This window comes from Hydra vulgaris, chromosome 09 (genome assembly GCF_038396675.1).
Source record: "Hydra vulgaris chromosome 09, alternate assembly HydraT2T_AEP".
Taxonomy (NCBI): Eukaryota; Metazoa; Cnidaria; class Hydrozoa; order Anthoathecata; family Hydridae; genus Hydra; species Hydra vulgaris.
Window position 1 is genome coordinate 20,658,875 of NC_088928.1, and position 20,063 is coordinate 20,678,937.

The 20,063-nt window shown below is 29.5% G+C and overlaps 1 protein-coding gene across 1 annotated transcript in view; it reads right to left on the reverse strand.

Annotated features, from left to right (window-relative positions):
* The window catches only part of LOC101241755 (nuclear pore complex protein Nup133), a 111,178-nt gene that overhangs the window by 26,016 nt on the left and 65,099 nt on the right, over nt 1–20,063 (reverse strand). The window contains exons 24-31 of the mRNA XM_065805022.1: nt 18,817–18,864; nt 18,479–18,558; nt 9,939–10,015; nt 9,372–9,505; nt 9,236–9,275; nt 8,967–9,082; nt 8,753–8,812; nt 3,000–3,078 (exon numbers count right to left, since the gene is read on the reverse strand). Coding sequence (XP_065661094.1) covers nt 3,000–3,078; nt 8,753–8,812; nt 8,967–9,082; nt 9,236–9,275; nt 9,372–9,505; nt 9,939–10,015; nt 18,479–18,558; nt 18,817–18,864 — 634 coding nt within the window. The remainder of the gene's footprint in view (nt 1–2,999; nt 3,079–8,752; nt 8,813–8,966; nt 9,083–9,235; nt 9,276–9,371; nt 9,506–9,938; nt 10,016–18,478; nt 18,559–18,816; nt 18,865–20,063) is intronic.

The following is a 20,063-nucleotide window of genomic DNA, read 5'->3' on the forward strand; positions in this document are numbered from 1 at the left end:
AATTGAATTCTAAAACAAATGTTGAAATGCAGACTCTTGACAAATGCTAAGGTAAAAAAAAAGTGCAAAGACTGAAGAATAAAATTTAAATTAAATGTATTTAACAAGTAAAGAGAGTAACATTTACTTAATGTTAATTTAACATGATATTAGAATGAGATTACTTTATTTCATTTGATTTAATTCAACTTATTAATAAGGAGATAATAATGGATTAAGGAGATAATAATGGAAATGCATTAAGACTTTGTTCCAACAAAGTGTTCAATAAACAAATAGCTATTATAACAATTTCACTATGTTTTCAATGGTTTTTATTCAAATGTAATTATAACAATATATCTTATAACAAGAAGCAAATACCAGAACTCGAATTAATTGCGGTTGCCATGGTTTTCACATCTTCACAACTAGTTTTTTTTGAAAAAAATATTTTAGTGATTTTTTTTTTTTGAGTGTGTTATTTTTTTTCTTTTCTAATTTAGCTTTTTTTACTTTTATTTTTGGCTATTCTTAAAAATATAAAATGATTTATCTTAAGTTTCTAAAAGTTTTTATAAAGTAGATTACAGGGCCATAAAGTATATCATGCTAAATTTGTCTTTTCCTACTTTTTTTTAAAATTAAATTTAGATTGATTTACTTAATGGATAAAGGATTACAGTATTATATAGATAATCTTTAATGGATTACCTATAAACTAAATCAAAACAACAAGTTAAGTTGCTACAGTTAAGTTACTCAACTATTAAATTTACTTAATACACTCAAAGACTCGCAAAAGTTAGCCATACAAATGTCTCTTTTCATATCTTAAATGTTGTTAACACATAATAAACTTGTAACTAAAAATAATTTTAACAAGAAATCCTGAATAGAATATAAACAACGCAATACTATTTTTAAAATTATTTTTATTTTATTCAAAGAGATATTAAGATTAAACATTTTCTATAAGTTGTTTTTTAGGCATTTTCAAAAAAACGAAATCGACTTGAAATTAAAAAAAAAATTTAAAAACTCAAAAGAATTTTAACACTTGCCAATAATAGTTATAAATTTAATTGCAGCAATATCTATATGTGTATATACTTATGAAAACTTATGAAAATACAATTTGAGTTATTAAATCAAATTTTTATCTCTCACTTTTTATTGCAAAACAATTTGAACAAAAAAATTGAATGAAAACACCAAGTTAAAAATCATTTGAATGAAAAAATAACTTGAAAAAATAGTTGTACTCTAGATTAAGAAGCAATAAGTTAGGAAAAATGTGTAAACGTGGTGCTTTGATCTTAATCGTTTAGTCTATGGATGTTTTCCAAGTTTTCGCACAAATATGAAGTTTAACGTTTTATGACAATGTTTTAATATACAAATTAGAAAAACTTTATTTTTTAACTTCATCTTATTATAAATGTATTTTAAATTATCAATGTTATAAACTGTACAAGATGGCAATAAAACAATGTCAGGAAGTTGTTTTATATTAACAAAAGCTCTTTATATTGACAAAACTTTGCAGTTTGTTTTACTGTTGTTTTATAGCTTTTTACAACAACAATTTAATACTCTGTTAAATTAAAGATTATTGTCAGCATGAACGGGGGTATTAAATAGTTTTCTAAAACTGTTTAAAGTAGTTTATATTGTAATATTCAAATCAATTTTTTTTTGACGATTAGATTTTTTGCGTTAATTAGAGCCCTGAATACTTTAAATAAAATACATTCTCAAAATTGTGAGTTGTGATTTAAAGTAATTTGAGTTTAACTAAAGTGAAAGTAGCAAGGTGTCTCATGACACAAGTTGTGCAATGCCTCATGTGTCAAACTTATTTAAAAAATACATTAACTCCGCATAACTTTAGAAAAAATAAAGATTAAAAAAGAAAAAGAAAAAAAGAGGCAAAAATGTATATCTAAGTAGCATTTCACAGCAAATCAACTTATACATAACAAAAGTCAAGTTTTTAAAATCTTTAAATAAACTGGTATTCGTTAAAGTTTTTTCATTTTAAGTTCAAATTAATTTTACAAGAATATTTATTAATTAATTTGAAAAGTCATGTGCATTTTAAAATATAAAAAAGCAAACTTTTTGCAATTGTTTAAAAAAAATTAATTGGTAAATTAGTTCTAAAATAATTTTTTATCAGAAATAAAAAAATGTTATTGATAATCAAAAACTTTGAGGAAAGGTAGCACCTCATTTTGGATTTAGAGGAAAAAGTCAAAATAGCTATCTTGCCAAAAAGCATTTCAAAAAAGACAAATATCAAATATCAAAACTATTAATTTATTTAAAAGTCAATTCAACAAGATATTTGGGCAACAATTTAAATGGAAAATACTTGATGATGTGATGATTGATTACAACAGTTGATGAAATAGTTGCACTGATTTTAACTCTACAACGCAGTAGTGGTGTAATGGCAGAGCACTTGATTCATAAGCGAAAAGTTCAGAGTTTGATCCTCACCACAGCACTGGTAGTACTGCCAGTATTTTTATTTTTTTTTACAGCGACCTTCAAAAGATTGCGTTTTGAAATTAAAAAGTTGATAGAGGGTTGAAACCACAACAAATTTAAACAAACAAATTTAAGCCTATATATATCTCTCAGTTAAATAAATATTGAATATAATTCAAATAATAAAAAAATGCAATTATACAATCAAATAAGTATTTAACAAATTTTTAAATGGTAGATTAGATTTTTCAATTTGATTTTTGAATAATTATTTTAAAGGATGTTTTCTATACATACTAAATACATGTTATAACATAACTTGAATGAAATACAATACTATTACTACTACTATTACTACTACTACTACTACTACTACTACTACTACTACTACTACTACTACTACTACTACTACTACTACTACTACTACTAAAAGGATCGAAAAAACACTTAGAAGCAAAAAAATCTAATTATGCAACTCTTAAAAGTATTTATTAAAAAAAAAATTAAAAAAAAAAATTAAATACCTCTTATCTCATTCCCAATTGCTGATAAATCTGATTCAACTGAAGACATTTTTGCAAGGTTGGAAAGCACTAACAAAACCTTGAAAAAAATGTTTTAATATCATTATTATCAATTTAAGGCTTCTAATATTTGCAACTATGGGATGTATTTTAGTATGTAGTCATGCATATACAAATTACATTATACTTACTTACACATTTTACCATAAGCAGATATGATGCAATATACATTACACCTGCTTATACATGTAAACTACACATATAGCGTTTTATTGATTAGTGCAGTTTTAGTTTCTTAATTTATTAGTATAAATTAACAATTCTAATTGCTGTTTACATTTTTCATTAGCAAATATCTTTTGGAAAGTGTCCTTTTTTATAAACTTATATTTATTTATTATACAAAGATTTACATCTACAGAAACAATTGTAATTCATGGTTTTATTAGATTTTATTGTTACTATTTTTGCAAGTTATTTTTATGTTATTCTATCAATTTCTAACAATTAATGTTTAGGTTATTGGTCTGATATTCTACTACATTAATTTGTCTAACAACAACAACATTTTTTAGCTTTCATTTATAGTTTTGTATTATTTTTTAATTTTTAACTGTTTTTATTTTTTTTCGTGAAATTGTTTCATAAACTTTTGTTACATTGTTGTTTTTTGAATTAGTTTAAAATTTCTTAACAATTTGCTATACTATTGTTAAGATATTTGAAATTTTATTTACAATTTTTATCACTACTTTTATCTTATGTTCTTACTTTATCATTACTTTTATCTTATGTTCTCAGAAAAATATATTTTGATATATTTTATCTTCAGAAAAATATATGGGTGTTTTCACAAACCTTTTTAAACTCTTTTTAGTAGCAAGATTCAAATATAGCGGTAAAATGTGGTGTAGGATATAAACAAATGCTAGTTGCTGCAACACAACATGATTTTTATCATGGCACTGACAAGAGAAAAAAGAGACTAGTGTCAACCTTTTTCAATGACACATTCATACTTCTGAGGAGAAAATAACCTTTACTGCTGTGTTAGGATATTTGATCTTAGCACCTTAATACTTTTCAAATTTAAATCATTCGTTCGATCTAATTTTCCAACCTTTTAAATGAAAAGTTTTCATTGTAATTTTGTTTGTTGTTTATTTTGTAATGTATTTTAGTTTTACTCGATGAAATTATCATATTTTTTTTTAATCTTTTTTTTTTTTTTTTAAACATCTTTGCTTCCAACAAGGCTGCAAGCAGCCACTAATTAAAGTTTTAAGTTACTGAAAGAGAAAAGATGAAGAATGTAGAGCAAGATAACGATTGACGGATGACTTAAAAGAATGCAAAATATATAAATCAGGAAAGCAAGATGAATGAAGCGAATTCTAAAGAGCTGATATTCGAGGAAAAAAACTAGACGAATAAGCATTTTTGGAGCAATTAGAAACAGTCACAGAAAAAAGATGACACTTAATTGAATGACGAGTAACATGAGGATGAATTTTAGTAGATGGCACAAGAGACACTAGCTCTTTAGAGCAGTGCCCATTATAGTATTTGTAGAAAAGAGAAAGAGAAGCAACATTATGTCGATGTGATAATGGTTGGAGGTTGGCTGCAAGAGCAGGTCCAACTATGTTTACAATCCGTTTTTGCACCTTGTCTAAAAAAGAAAGGGCATCATTAGAAGATCCGTCCCAGATATGGCAACAGTATTCCATACAAGGCCGGATTTGAGATTTATAGAGATAGAGAATAGAATCCGAAGTAAGAAAGTGACGAGATCGATAAAGAGATGCAACCTTAGCAGATGCTAATTTTGCAACTGATTTGATATATGGTTTCCAAGAAAGATTAGAAGTAAGAGTTAATTCTACAAGATGAAGAGTAGGTGACTCATCAAGTACATCACCGTTCATAAATATAGGAAGATCTAAATTATTGCGATAACAATGGCTGAAAAAAATAGTTTAATCTGAATTAAAGTTCACCAGCCACTGTGAGCCCCATGCTGTAGCAGAAGTGAGATCCTTTTCAAGCTCAAATGCCCCCTCCAAGCAATCAGAGGGTGTTGGTTTCTTATCACAACAAGAATAAATGGTAGTATCATCAGCAAACAATGCCACCTTAGATGTGAAAATATCTGGAAGATTGTTAATGTAAATTAAAAAGAGTATAGGGCCAAGGATAGAACCTTGAGGAACCCCTGAAGTTACAGAATAAGAAGAAGAGTGTTGTCCATCAAGAACAACTTTTATGCTACGATTGGAAAAGAAGGATTCAATGATCTTAAAGATGTTGCCGGATACACCATAAGAAGAAAGCTTATGGAGAAGACCAGCATGCCAAACTTTATCAAAAGCTTTTGAAATGTCAAGAGCAATGGCCTTAACCTCTCCACCTTCATCTAATGCACGATAAAACCTGTCAGTTATTACTGTTAGCAAATCAGCTGTAGAATGAGAAGATCGAAATCCATATTGATGGTCAGAAAGTAAGTTATTAGATTCAAGATGAGAAATTAAGTGTTTGTTAATTAAAGATTCAAAAACCTTGCTTATGATAGAAAGAAGACTTATGGGACGGTAGTTAGATGAATCAGATCGCTCTCCAGAATTTTTGAAGATAGGAATAACAAATGCTGCTTTCCAGCAGGCTGGAAAACAAGACTCTGATAAGCACTTGTTGAATAGTTTTGAGAGTATAGACGACAGCTCCGGAGAACACTTCTGCAAGACAATAACAGGTATGTTGTCCGGGCCACAAGCTGTAGAAGAGTCTAGGCAGGAAATCACTTTAGATACAGATGCTGGAGTGATATAAATGTCAAGCAATGGATCAACCTGTTTGTTGGCAATATCAGGTAGAACGCAACTAGTGGAATCAAGAGATGATATTGATGAAAAGTTTTTAGCAAACAATTCGACTTTGTCTTTAGGTGAGGTGACAACGTCTGAACAATACAAGAGAGGTGGAATTATAGATTTGCTCTTATTATTGATATTAAAAAAGATTCTCCAGAAGTCACGAGAGCCTAATTTTTGAGGTGAGATACGAGATTTCATGACCTGAGAATAGCGGGTTTTGGCATTCGACAAAATCTTTTTACAATTGTTTCTAGCAGTAATAAACAGACGTCTGTTTTCTAGAGAATTGTTTTGCTGATAAATATGGAAGTAACGGTTTCGATTGGCAATCGCAACAGCACAGTGTGAGGAAAACCATGGAGAAGAGTGAGGCTTGACCTGGAAACGCCGAGAGGGAATAAAAGATTCCATGCCAGCCTGAATCCACAAAGTTATATTAGAAGCACATTTGTCGACAGGAAGATGAAAGATTTTTACCCAACAGCCATCACGAAGAAAATCACGGAAAGAATCCCAGAGCCATCACGAAGAAAATCACGGAAAGAATCCCAGTCAGCTTTACTGTAGTTGTAAGAGGTTCAATAATAGGGGTATTCAAGTGATGAAGAAGAATGAGATATTAGTTTTAGAGAGATCAAACTGTGATCAGAAGAACCTAAGGGTGAATGTGGAGAAACTGAGCACTGACTAGGATCAGAAACAAGACATAAGTCGAGTAGAGAATGTAAATGATTTGGGTTGTCTGAAAAGCGATTTGGAAAGTTGACTATTTGAGCTAAGGATTGAGAAAGGCAAAAGTTGTGGGCTTTAATGCTTGCAGAGTCACTGACACTAGAGCCAAGCCATTCAGAGTGGTGAGCAATAAAGTCACCAACAACAACTATATTAGCTGATGGATAAAGAGAGAGGGCTTGGTCAATTTGATTAGAAATAACGTCAAAAAGAGTGCAGTCTTGAGATGAAGGAGAGCGATATAGAACAAAGAGAAAGGCAATAGTGTGAAGTGGTGCTAAACGAAAGCACATGAAAGAATAGTCTGTGGATTCAAACCTAGTTTCACGACAAATGGGTGAATTCTTACGAATGTAAATGCCGAGGCCAAGCATGTGACTATTGGAGTCTTTACGAATTATAGGAAGATAACCATCAACACTAAGATCACAAGATGAGACAGCCAAACTCAAATTAGTCTCACAAAGAGCAAGTAGGTCTGGTGAACTTTGCAAGAGATAAGACTCAACAGAAGAAAAGTTACTTCGAAGACCACAAATATTAGTGAATAATAGGTTTAGAGAACTTGGTGATGATGATGGTTTTTTGTGTTTTATAGTTTTTGGTACTTTATTCATTTTTAAATTAGATTGAAAAACTTGACTCAAAGCATAGATAGTACTCAGAACACCGTTTAATAGCCCAAGCAATTGCCTCATTACTACTAATAAACCATAAGCCGTAACAAAGGACTCTAAATGTGGCCTCCGCAATGCACACCAAAAGTACAAACAGGGACACCATACATGCGCTACATGGCACTGTTAATACTTTGATATTTTTCAGTTGTTGATGGAATCAGCCTCTCTGAGAGCTACCACAGAGTTTGGGAAACCTGACTACCAGCCGGCCTCAGAACCATAAAACTGAGTTTTAGAGCTGTATCCTCATTAGGAGATAATAGAATGAGTTGCCTAGTCATAAAAACAGAGACACAAACAAAATCCATGCATTGAGTCAAAAAAAGATCCAGCAATCAACATCCTAAACTGGAAACAATGTATTAAAAATACATCTCCGCCAGCCTAATAGATGAAGAAGGGGTGCGAGGCTGGTCAACAGATAGAATCTGTTTACCCCATAAGTCTTTACCTAGGAGGCCTTCTACAAGACAGTATCCGGGTGCATTTAACATCTGCCCAAGACGAGTATTTTTATTGAGACACCATCTTGAGCCTTTATTCAACCAAGAGCCCTAAGGCAGGGGGTGTTTTAAATCGGAGTTGGCATCTCCTAGCCTTTGCCTAAAAGGGCGTATCCTACAAGGCAGCAGGACATGAAGCAGATTGTAATGGGTTACATGTTACCAGTAGCAGGATAACCTGATCTGACTTGACATATCTATCTAAGATATGCTTTATGTTTAAAATTCTTTATACTTTAGTTCCCTCTATATTTTTAGCTTGACTATGAAGCTATTATTATTATATTATGGATTTTGATTAGGAATATGATCTTTAGTTTTACTCTTTCTTCACTCTGTACATGTGTTTAACTTTGTTTGTGTTACTTACCTTTCTTGACAGAATTTTTTCCTATAAATATTTCATGCTTATCTGTAGGCTTTGATGCTCAGCCTAGTTTAAAAAAATGTTCTGTACAAATGTAATAAAACAAAATCGGAAACTCTTTATTTTACATCATGTTAGTAGCAATAATATACTTTTTTATTAATTGGTATTTATAGACTTATACACCTCAAATATGTGTAATGGAGCTGGTACCAAGTCACACAACATTGCTACTACAGCTGGATGGAAATTTAATAATTGAGCAGCATACTCACCAACTAAGTTGCAGTCATAAGTAACTTCACAATTAATATAATGATCAACATCATAAGCAAAATTAAAACAAAAGGGTGGTTTCAAAGCCAATAAACATATTAATTTTAAAAGATCATTTTTATTTAGAACTTTTATTTATTTACTGTTTTTTGTATTTCACTACTTTATATGTCAAGGTAATGCCAAATAATAAAAACAGTTTTTTTACAACAACTGATAAAAATTTTTATTAGTTGTTGTAACCAGTTGATATTGTTTTTATTGTTTTTTTAAAATTATTTAAAAAAACAAAACAACAAAAAATAAACAAATTTATTACTTTCTTTCGTGCAGCATATTCGGATTCTTCACTTGCAAGTTTGCCCAAAATTTCAGATGCCTTACAATAAAAGTAAATATAAAACAAACAATAAAAGAAAAAAATAAACAAAATAAGGGTAAAAAACAATTAAAGTAAAAAAAATAACAGAAATCAAAGTTAAACAAATATAAAAAAACTGTTAAAACTAAAACATGTTGAAATAAAACCTCACCATGTAATATTCTCCGATATCAATATAGTGCAACCAATTTAAATAACTGTGTGAAGATAGAAAATTATCAAGTTCTTGAGATTTTACATTGGCAACCAAAAGCTTATCCCAATAACCTTTGAAACAAGTTTGTAAATGTTATTTTAACACAAACCAATATGTAAAAAATTTATTTAAAAAAATGCTGTCACATGAACAAATAAATAGAGTTCTTTGCAGTGCATCTGCATTCACATGTTTGCTAGTATGTTCAAAACTTGAAGTGATACCTTTTTCCACATAATATCTGTAAAGTTCACTCTCAAAACCCTATATATAAAATAAATAAATAAAATAAGAAAAAAAAAATAACAAATAATAAAGAAGGATTGCAATATAAAAAAAACTTTTAAAAAAAGGACAAACTTGGCTTAAAAACATTGATTTGTATCGATTCAATCTATAAGAATCATTGGTTTTTTCGCACAACAAAATTAACATTATAAAGTCTTCATATTTTTCACCAATAGTTGCAGCTTGTTCATAGTAACCATGGTTAACTAAATAACAAATAAAAATCAAACTTAAATGCAAATAAAAAAAAAAGTTTAAAAGCTAAATAAAATCACTTCTACAACAATGATGTTGTTCATAAAGCATGTTAGAAAATTACTATTTGATACGGGTCAAATTATAATTTTCTATACACCCCTTTGTAAGAATGTATGTACCCCTTAAAATGTTACTAAAATTACCCTCTAAATGTTTTTTAACTTTTATAGATGACTCTTTTTATCAAAAAATTATGGGTTACTTTTTTAAAAAAAAACTTGTTTTTACTTTTTTTTTAATCCATCTACACTCACCCACATTCTTTATTTTTTTTTTGCTGACTCTATGTTTTCACTGTGAGGAAAATCTTATAGACAACCCTTTACTAAAAAATCTTATAGACAACCCTTTACTAAAAAAGTAAAATAAAAACTAACTTACTTAAACTCAAAATAATATTTTGTCGTTGCTGTACGTAATCTTCTTTAAGTAGATTTTGCTCGGCTATATTTTTACCGCTAAAAATAATTAGATTTCATATGAATAGAAAGAACTTTAGATTGCATACATGCATACATGCATACATATATACACATATTTTTTACTAAATTTTAAATAGTTTTTTCTTCTTTTTTTTTAAATTTATTTTTCCTGGTTGTACAAGTTGTTTATTCATTTCAAGAATACTCTGTAAATATTGCAATGGTTTAAGAAATGGAACAATGTAGAAATTACATTGAAATGTTGTTGCTCCTGCCAAGTCTGAGCCTCTGCTTCACTGTTGTAAGGTTGCACTCATTTCTAACTTCTACAAGTAACATGATCACTAATAAATATAAACATGGTTGCTGCTCACTTGTTCAATTAAAGTTGCATCCTTTACAGATAAATGCTCCTTCACGCTTAAAACCTTTTCTACTTTTTTTTTCCACAAACATCAGTGCTTTGGAATTCTCTTCTGTCATTATGTTTCCAAGCAACATACAATTTAGCATTAAGTATTCCCTCAACGGCTTTCTTAATTTTAATTAAAAATGATATTAGGACAGCATGTTTATGATGAAACGCGCTATTACACTGCACAACAGTCTCTGTTGTTTACAGTTTAAAAATAGTAAGAAACTTTAATTCTGGTAATATACAGTTTTAATACGGAAATATTAAAATAGCTAGTATAAAGTTTAAATAAAACCTGTGCAAAAAATATTACTGTAAAAATATATATAAAAGAGATGCTTTAAACATATAAGGTGCTGAAAATAATAGGTTGAAGAGGTAAAATGTTTGTGCCGCAATAACCAATTCTAATTAGAGGATCACCTATTATTGGTAGTTAATTCTAATTAACTAGTGAATAATAGATGATCTCCATCTTGAGGAATGCACTGCAATTTCAAATGACGTTTTGGGGAGCCTCAAACCCGCACTGTTGCAAGGACACACCTCAGATAAGTTGCATGACTGCAACTTATCAGAGGTGTGTCCTTGCAACAGGTCTCTTTGCCTGCACTCTAATTATGCTAACTAATATTGTAATAACTGGACTACACTACAAAAACCATATTTCCCAAACAATATTTCAGCTCTAGCACAGCTGATATAGGCATGCAAATATATAACAAGCATATCAAAAATAAAACTTAACTACATGAAATATAAAGCATGACATATAGATAAACCTTTTTTTAGAAATTGTATTAGGGATGGTCCATAAATTATATAACGCAATTTTTTGGAATAAACAAAACAAAAAAGATCAAAAGTTTTCCCTCGCAGAGTCTTAATTTAAATAAAAATTAAATTAGCGCATTAAGTTGAATGAAAATCACCGCGTAAAAGAGCTTAATATCTCCTACTTCTGTTTTTTAATATAAAAATTTAACTAGTTACAGAATTTATAGATTACTTTTAATAAAAATTGGCAATGCCAACCTGATTTCATCATCAAAGTTCCTTTGCTTGACATCTTTGAAATATGTTAAGAAAAAGCTGACTAATTAAATTATCTAAGAAAAAGCTAGACTGTCAGTAAATTGTCTCTAACTAATTATTGCAACCTGCCACCATGGCAATGGCAGATTTGTTTATTTTACAGTGAAAAGGGAATAAAAATAAATATTGAAAAAAGGAAAATCAAAAATTCATTTTAAAGATATAAGATTTTAAAAATGAAAAAATAAGATTAAAAGATATAAATAAAGGCAATAAACAAGACAAAAAACTATGATGGTATTTGTAGAAAAGAGAAAGAGATGCAACTTTGGGACAATGGGAGAGAGGCTCAAGCTTGGCAGATAGAGCTGCTCTAACTACATTTAGAATGCATTTTTGGACCATGTCTAGAAGAGAAAGGGGATCATTAGAAAAACCAGGTTATATATATCAACAGCATTCCATACAGGGACAAATAAGAGATTTGTAGAGGTAGAGAATGGAATCTGGAGTAAGAAAATTGCAAGTACGATAAAGAAAATCAAACTTAGCAAATGCTAATTTAGCAATCGATTTTATATATAGTTTCTATAAAAGGTCAGTAGTAAACTATAATCCAAGAAGAGGTAAAAAAGAGAAATCAGTGAGAGGGTTGCCATTCACTATTATAAAAACATCAACAGTATTGCGATAAATAACTGAGTTTTGCTAGAACTAAAACTCACAAGCCACTGCTAGCCCTAATCTGTCACAGAAGTGATATCAGATTCAAGATCGGCTGCCTGTTGTAAGTGATCAAAAAGAGAAAACTTTTTTTGACAGGATTATAAATTGAGTCATCAGCAAAAAAATCTGTTTTAGATGTAAGGTTGTCATGAAGATCATTAATGTAGATAAGAAATAAAACAGGACCAAGGGTAGAACCTTGAAAGTTACTGAAAATAAAGAAGAGTGTTGGCCATCGAGGATGGTTTTAATAAAGCTGTTAGAAAGAAACAATTTGATAATCTCAAAAACTTTCCTAGATACACCATATGAAACAAGCTTATGAAGAAGACCAGAATGCGAAACTTGGTTGAAAGCTTTAGATATGTCAAGACCAATAGCTCTAGCCTCTTCGCCTCTATCTAATGCACAACAAAATCTTTCGGTCACAGCAGTTAGGAAGTCAGTCGTTGAGCAAGAGGATCGATACCATATTGATTGTCTGACAGTAGGTTATTTGACTCAAGATGGGATGTGAGAGATTTGTTGATCAAAGACTCAAAGATCTTGCTAATAACAGAAAGAAGATTTTTGGATTTTTTTTAATCTGAGGATAATTGGAGGCATTAGAATGTTTTCCAGAGTTTTTAAAATTTAGTACCGCAATGCCATTTTCCAGCAGGCAGGAAAACAAGACTTAGTCAAGCGCTTATTAAATAGCTTAGAAAGAATTGAAGAGAGTTCTGGAGAACAATTATGTAAGACTATGACAGGAATGTTGTCTGAATTGCAAGCCATAGAAGAGTTTAATTGAGATATGAATTTAGCAACAGAAGCTGGCGATTGTCTAATAATGGGTTAACTTGTTTAAATGGAATTTAAATGGAAGGAAGATAAAAGCCATAAGATTCAAAAGTTGAATTAGAAGAAAAATTCTTTGCAAATAGTTCTGCTTATCCTTGGGAGAGGTAATAAGATTAGCCCATGAGTGAGAGAAAGAATCTTAAACCTACCCTTGTTAATGATGCTGTTGAAGATTTTAAAAAAGTCTCTAGAGCCTAACTTCGGAGATAAGATACGGGATTCAGTGAACTGAGTACAATGGAGCTTAGGATCAGACAGCACTTTTTTACATAGATTTTTTGCAATAATAAATAGTTGTTTGTTCTCAAGAGAGTTATTCTTTTGAAAAAGATGAAAAAAATGGTTATGATTAAATATAGCAGTTGCATAAGAAGATGAAAATGATGGAGTAGAACAAGGTTTGATATGTAACTGAGGAGAAGGAATAAAAGCTTCTGTTCCTGCCTGAATCCAATAGGTTACATAGAAGGCACATTTATCAGTTGGGAGAGAAAAGACATTAGACTAAGGACCACCATGAAGAAAATCACAAAAAGAATCCTTGTCAGCTTTAGGGTAGTAGTAAGATAGGGTGTGCCTGAAGAAAAAGTACAAGATGAAAGATTTAAAGAGATTATTGCATGGTCAGAACCACTTAAGGAAGAAAAAATAAAAACTGAACACAAGCTAAGGTCAGAGACAAGATACAAATCAATGAGTTAAGGTAAATGATTAGGGTTGTCAGGAAAACAAGTCACAAAGTTAACTATCTGAGTAAGAGATTGAGAAACGCAGAAGTTACAGGCTTTAGTGCCAGCAGAGTCAGTTGTGTTAGAACCGAGCCAATCAGTGTAATAATAAGCATGTAAAGTCACCAAAATAACAACAATATTGGCAGAGGAGTAAAGCAAAAGGGCATAGCCAATTTGATCAGAAATTACATCTAAAAGTGTACATTCTTGGTAAGAAGGAGAACAAAAAAACAAAGAGAAAGGTGATAAAAATAAAAGGTGCTTAGCGGAAGCACATAAAAAAATGGTCAAACAATTCAAACCTAACTTCACAACATGTAGGTGATTTGTTGCATATGTATACTTCCAAGCCAAGCATGTGATTATTGGATTCTTTGCGAATTAAAGACCTGAAGAAAAAATAGCAAAATTTAAATAGTTTCACTAGGAGCTAGGAGCAAGTGAGTCTCGTGAATTTTGCAAGAGGTAAGATTCAACTGATGAAAGGTTCCTTCACAAACCACAAGTATTTGTAAAAGATATTTTAAAACAGTTAGGTGGTCGGGATGGTTTTTATGTGTAAAATTTTAAACATTTTATGCTTTTGGCATGAATTAAGTTTAAAGAGAACTTGACTCATTCTTAGAGCACAGCTTCTTAAGCAATAAGCTATACAGTTGTCTCAGTTCCGTTAACTAACCAAAAGTCGTAACATAGGGCTCCTTGTGTGGCCTCGACAATGCACACCAAAAGCATTAACAACGACACCATCAATACGCAATATGGCACTGTTAATACTCTGATGTTATACAGCAGTTAATGGAATCAGCCTCTCTGAAAGCTACAGCAGAGTTTGGGAAATCTTACTATTAGTCAACCTCAGAACCATTTAACTGAGAGATTTAGAGTTGTACTCTCATTAGGAGATTACAGGATAAGTAAAATAGTCACTATCAAGAAGGCACAAAAAAATTTTAAGTAGAGTCAAGAAGATCCAGTATTCATTATCCTTGGAAGGAAACAATGTAACAGGTTTACATCTACTCCAACCTAATAGATGAAGAAGGGTCTTGAGGCTGGTCAGCAGAATTATTCTGCTTACCCCAAAAGTCTTTCTCTAGAAGGCCTTCTACAAGACAGTAGCTAGATGCAGTTAACATTTGCCTATGATGAGTATTTTTATTGAGACACTATCTTCAGCCTTTATTCAATCAAGACCCCTAAGCCAGGGGAATTTTAGCTGGATGCAGTTAACATCTGCCTTAGATGAGTATTTTTAAGGAGACACCTACTCTAGCATTTACGCAATCAAGAGCATCAAGACATTTTTAAGTCAGAGTTTGTTTCTCTTAGCTTTTGCCTAAAAAGCAAATCTTACAAGGCAGTAGGGTATGGATAATGGTAGTATGGGTATGGTATGGTTAATATATTGATTATGTAAATAGATATATACATAATCTATCAAAATATATATATTTTTAATATAGATAGCTTGGCCTTTGGCTACCATTATATAGTCTAAATGCTAGGCATGATAGCATATAGTAGTTACCTTTATTTTAAAAGTGACAAATAAAAAATAAAACTTAGTCAATATATAATATAATAAATACTTCTATTATATAATTATAATATATATGAAGAATAAAATCATTATTAGAAATTTTTTGCTTTAATATTTATATATATAGGAATTTTATATTACCTAAGAACAATTAATTAAAATTTGATTATTCAATTCAACAAAACAATCTTGATTTATAAATAATAATTGCCATCATTAAGAAATTTCTTATTTTTAGCCAATTTTGGAAAGACTCTGATAAAAAAATAGAACAGCATAATCTTTTGAAATATAAATTACATCCAGGGTATGGTAGTAACAGGGTGATCTTGATGATCCTTTAATTAAAAGTAGTTAAAAGGAGTTATTTCCAGTTAACATTACTTTAAAACAAAAAACAAGATATTTTAGAAATGCATTAGGAAAAGCATTACATGTAACAAAATACTAGAGATTAAGGTGAGCATAGGTGTTATAGTTGGAGTCACTAATTAGTTCTGACCACACACTGGATCAGGGGTTCATAATATAGCAACTTAAGGGTGAGTCAACACCATGCCTGAGGCTTAGACAGAACATAAACCTACATATATAGTAAGTTACAGGCAAGCTAACACAGTAACTAAGGCACCTCTACATAAAAGATAAATACAAAAAATAATAATAAAAAAAGTATATTTAATATAATGAAAAAAAAAAATTTTTTTTAATAATAAATTTAAAAATATAATAAAACGAAAAATTAAAAAAGAATAAATAAAAAAATTAAAGAAAAATATATTGCTATAGGCATAACAGATATTAAGTTATATATTTTCAATACTAATGAATTTAAATATAAAAGTTTAAATCATAATTTTTAATAATAATAATAATAATAATAATATGGTTTTATAATAAGATTTTACATCATAATTTCAAGATTAATATAAATATTTTGTTTATTAAACAACAACTATTGTTTTTGTAATAAAAACAGTTAGCCGTTGTTTAAAAACTCAAAATTTAAAGACTAGAAATCCAGATATTACAAATTTAAAGACTAGAAATCCAGATATTACAAATTGCAACCGCTTTATTAAATATTATATATTTAAAAAATTAAAAGCTATATTATATATTCAAAAAATTAAAAAAAAAAATAATAATATTAATACAAATTCAAAAGTCTTTTACCATAAAAGATTATTATTTTACCAATTAAGTTTGTCATTATGTTTGTGTAATGTTTGTTGTTATTTGTGTTGTTGTTGCTTATTATATATGTTGTTGTTCACTATTATTTAATTAATATATGTAACATATTATATTAGAAATTATATTTTATGTAAAAGTGTATATATAAAAATCATGAGTATAACTTGATAAATAATTAATCGTGTAAATTTTTTATCTATATGTATGTTTGTAGTTACTGTGTTGATTTCTGTTTGTTTACAATATTGGTTTCTCTCACTCTTGTGAGAGAAACCAATATTGTAAACAAAATTTTCAATGAAAAAATATTTTTAAACAAATATTTCAAATTTTCTGCAAATTTTTTCAATGTTCCAAACTTTTGATCACGACTGTATATTATATACTAATAATAGTATAAGATGTGATATAAAAATGATGTATAGAGCGGAAAAAAAATAATTTAAAAGTAAAGTTTTCTCTACGGTCCGAATTAATGTAATTTTGAGACCATAACAAATAACAAAATGAAATCTACATAAAAAAAAATATATATATATATAAATATCGTAATACATGTACTCGATGAGTCATCTACCCTTTCTCTTCTAGGATTAACTCTTAGTTCTAATCTTTCTTGGAAACCATACATCAAATCCGTTGCAAAATTAGCATCTGCTAAGATTGCATCACTTTATCAAGCTTGACACTTTCTTACTCCAGGTTCTACTCTCTATCTCTATAAATCTCAAATCTGGCCTTATATGAAATACTGTGGCCATATCTGCGGCAGATCTTCTAATGATGCCCTTTCTATTTTAGACAAGGTGCAAAAACGCATTGTAAGCATAGTTGGACCTGCTCTTGCAGTCTTCCAACTATTATCACATCGTCGTAATGTTGCTTCTCTTTCTCTTTTCTACAAATGCTATAATGGGCACTGCTCAAAAGAGCTAGCGCCTTTTGTACCATCAACTAAAATTCATTCTCGTGTTACTTGTTATTCAATTAAGTCTTATCCTTTTTCTGTGACTGTTTTTAAGTGCTCCAAAAACTCTTATTCCTCAAGTTTTTTTCCTCACACATCAGTTCTTTGGAATTCACTTCCTTCATCTTGCTTTCCTGATTCATATAATTTACAATCCTTTAAGTCGTCTGTCAATCGTTATCTTGCTCTACAATCTACATCTTTTCTCTTCCAGTAACTTCCAACTCTAATTAGTGGTTGCTTACAGCCTTGTTGTTGTAAATTGTTGAAGCCATTGTTGAAGCAAAGATGTTTAAAAAAAAACAAAAACAAAAAACATAACAATATGGCTCTTTGTTTTTTATTTATTTTTAGTTTTACTTTATTTTCTGTTTGATTAGTTTTTAATTATGAGTGACACCAAACCTAATTTTGATTTTGTTGATGTAAGGTTATAGACATTACACTTGTAAATTGTTTTCCATTTAATGACAGAATTTAAACTTGCATCTTTTAATTTCTGTTTAATTCCCTCGTGCTTAGTGTTGTTTTTATGTGCTTAGTGTTGTTTTTATGTGCTTAATGTTGTTTTTATGTGCTTAGTGTTGTTTTTATGCGAATATTAAATGATAGTTAGCATATCTATTTTTAAAAGTTTTATGTTTTACAAATGTAAATTTTATTTATAGAAAAGTGAGCAGTTGCACACATTTGCCATATTACAATATTTTATATGGTTATATACATAGATAAAATATACAATTGTTTTATATATACACTTTTTTTTGTGTGCTTTTTTCCAAGTATTTTTTTCTTCTTTCTGAAAAGAAAAAAAACGTATGGAAAAAACTAAGCAAAAAAGTCGGCAAATGTATATGTATTTATGCTATAGTAGATATATTTATACAATTATCTTTGGGAACTAGCCTAGCATAAAACATCTTTTATGATATTATACTGAAATTTGGAGTTGCGTTACATACATCAACTGAGAGTTAGGGTTTTAATATATTTCCTAAGAGCATATTTATAAAATAAGAAAAATGAAACATAATAAAATTACCACAAAATAAGTTCTTTATCAAAAGCGTCTAAAAGTAAGTCAGTTAACAAGATAATATGTTGTGTAAGAATTGTGCCAACCTAAAAAAACAAAATTTTGTTTAACTTTTAATTATTCAAATTGGCATTTAATGCACACGCTCTAGTTTTTAAACTTATTTTTTCAAATTATTTTTTTATATTTGGGATTTAAAAATGTACAACATTAAAATAATTGTTAATTAACTTCCATTGATCAAAGTCTAAAAGTTAAAAATACTAATAAAAAAAAAAAATGTGTCTGCTATGGTGTGTGTGTGTGTGACTTTGTTGTTGTCTGTATTTAAATTCAAATAAAACCTTGGTGCTGTCAACTTTAGGTAAACCTTGCTTAAGTGAGATTTCAATCTAAAAATAGAAAAATTATTATTAATACTTTTGCTTTAAAGCAGATTTTATGAGTTAATTAAAAGTTACTTATTATTATGTTTGTTCAGTAACATAATTAATATAAAAAATTAATATAAATCAATAATTACAGCTAGCCCATAAATTTTGTTAACATCTGATTTAATTTTTAATTTTTCAAGTCAAGATTAAATGGATAACAAAGCTAAAAATGTTAACCTTTAAAATTTATTTAACATTAGCACTTACCATTTCGAAAAAAATTCAATTTCAAAATGTTTTGAGGTGCTTTCAGAGAGTTTTTAAAAGAATTGCAGAGACATGTCCTGAATCCAAACTTGTTTTATTTATGTCATCAGATCTGAAATCAAAGTGCAGCACACTCAAGGAATCTTTGATTTTATTTCCTCAAAAACAATTTCTATTGGGTTGAAATCTGGGAAGTTGCTGGGCCACTCCAACATTAATTCCTTTGCTCAAGAACTGTGACATGTTTTGATGTATTGCAATGTGCACCATCTTGCATGAGAAAGCTGATTTCCACTAAAGCATCTCCAAACCATCATGAGCACTATGTTTGGCAGCTTTTTGGAAGCATTTGGGATTGAATCAGCCAGAACAACTGGGTGACATACTTGGACTCATATAAGTTTATACTTTAACAAAATATATCCAAAGTTTATGTTATAAATAGTTGGATTTGTAGTCAGATAGAAATATAGTCATACCAACTTACGAAATAAATTATTATAAAGCATCTCCAAACCATCATGAGCACTATGTTCAACAGCTTTTTGGGTGCATTTGGGATTGAATCAGTCAGAACAACTGGGTGACATACTTGGACTCATATAAGTTTATATTTTAACAAAATATATGCATAGTTTATGTTATAAATAATTGGATCTGTAGTTAAATAGAAATATAGTCATAGCAACTTACAAAATAACTTATTATATTAGCATCTCAGAGAAACATAAATTCCTGACAGAGCAGACAAAGGAAAGCCTCAATTCTCATTAGGCACTGAACTAATATTACATGTCATTAAAAAACCAGTGTAAAGCTGCATGAGGCATGATAACTTCAAAATACATCTTAATATTGACAGAAACTAAAAATACTGCCGCATGTTATAAGTACTTAAAATTACTTAGGATGTCTTCAAAATTTTTGTTTTAGCTGTAATTTTATAACAA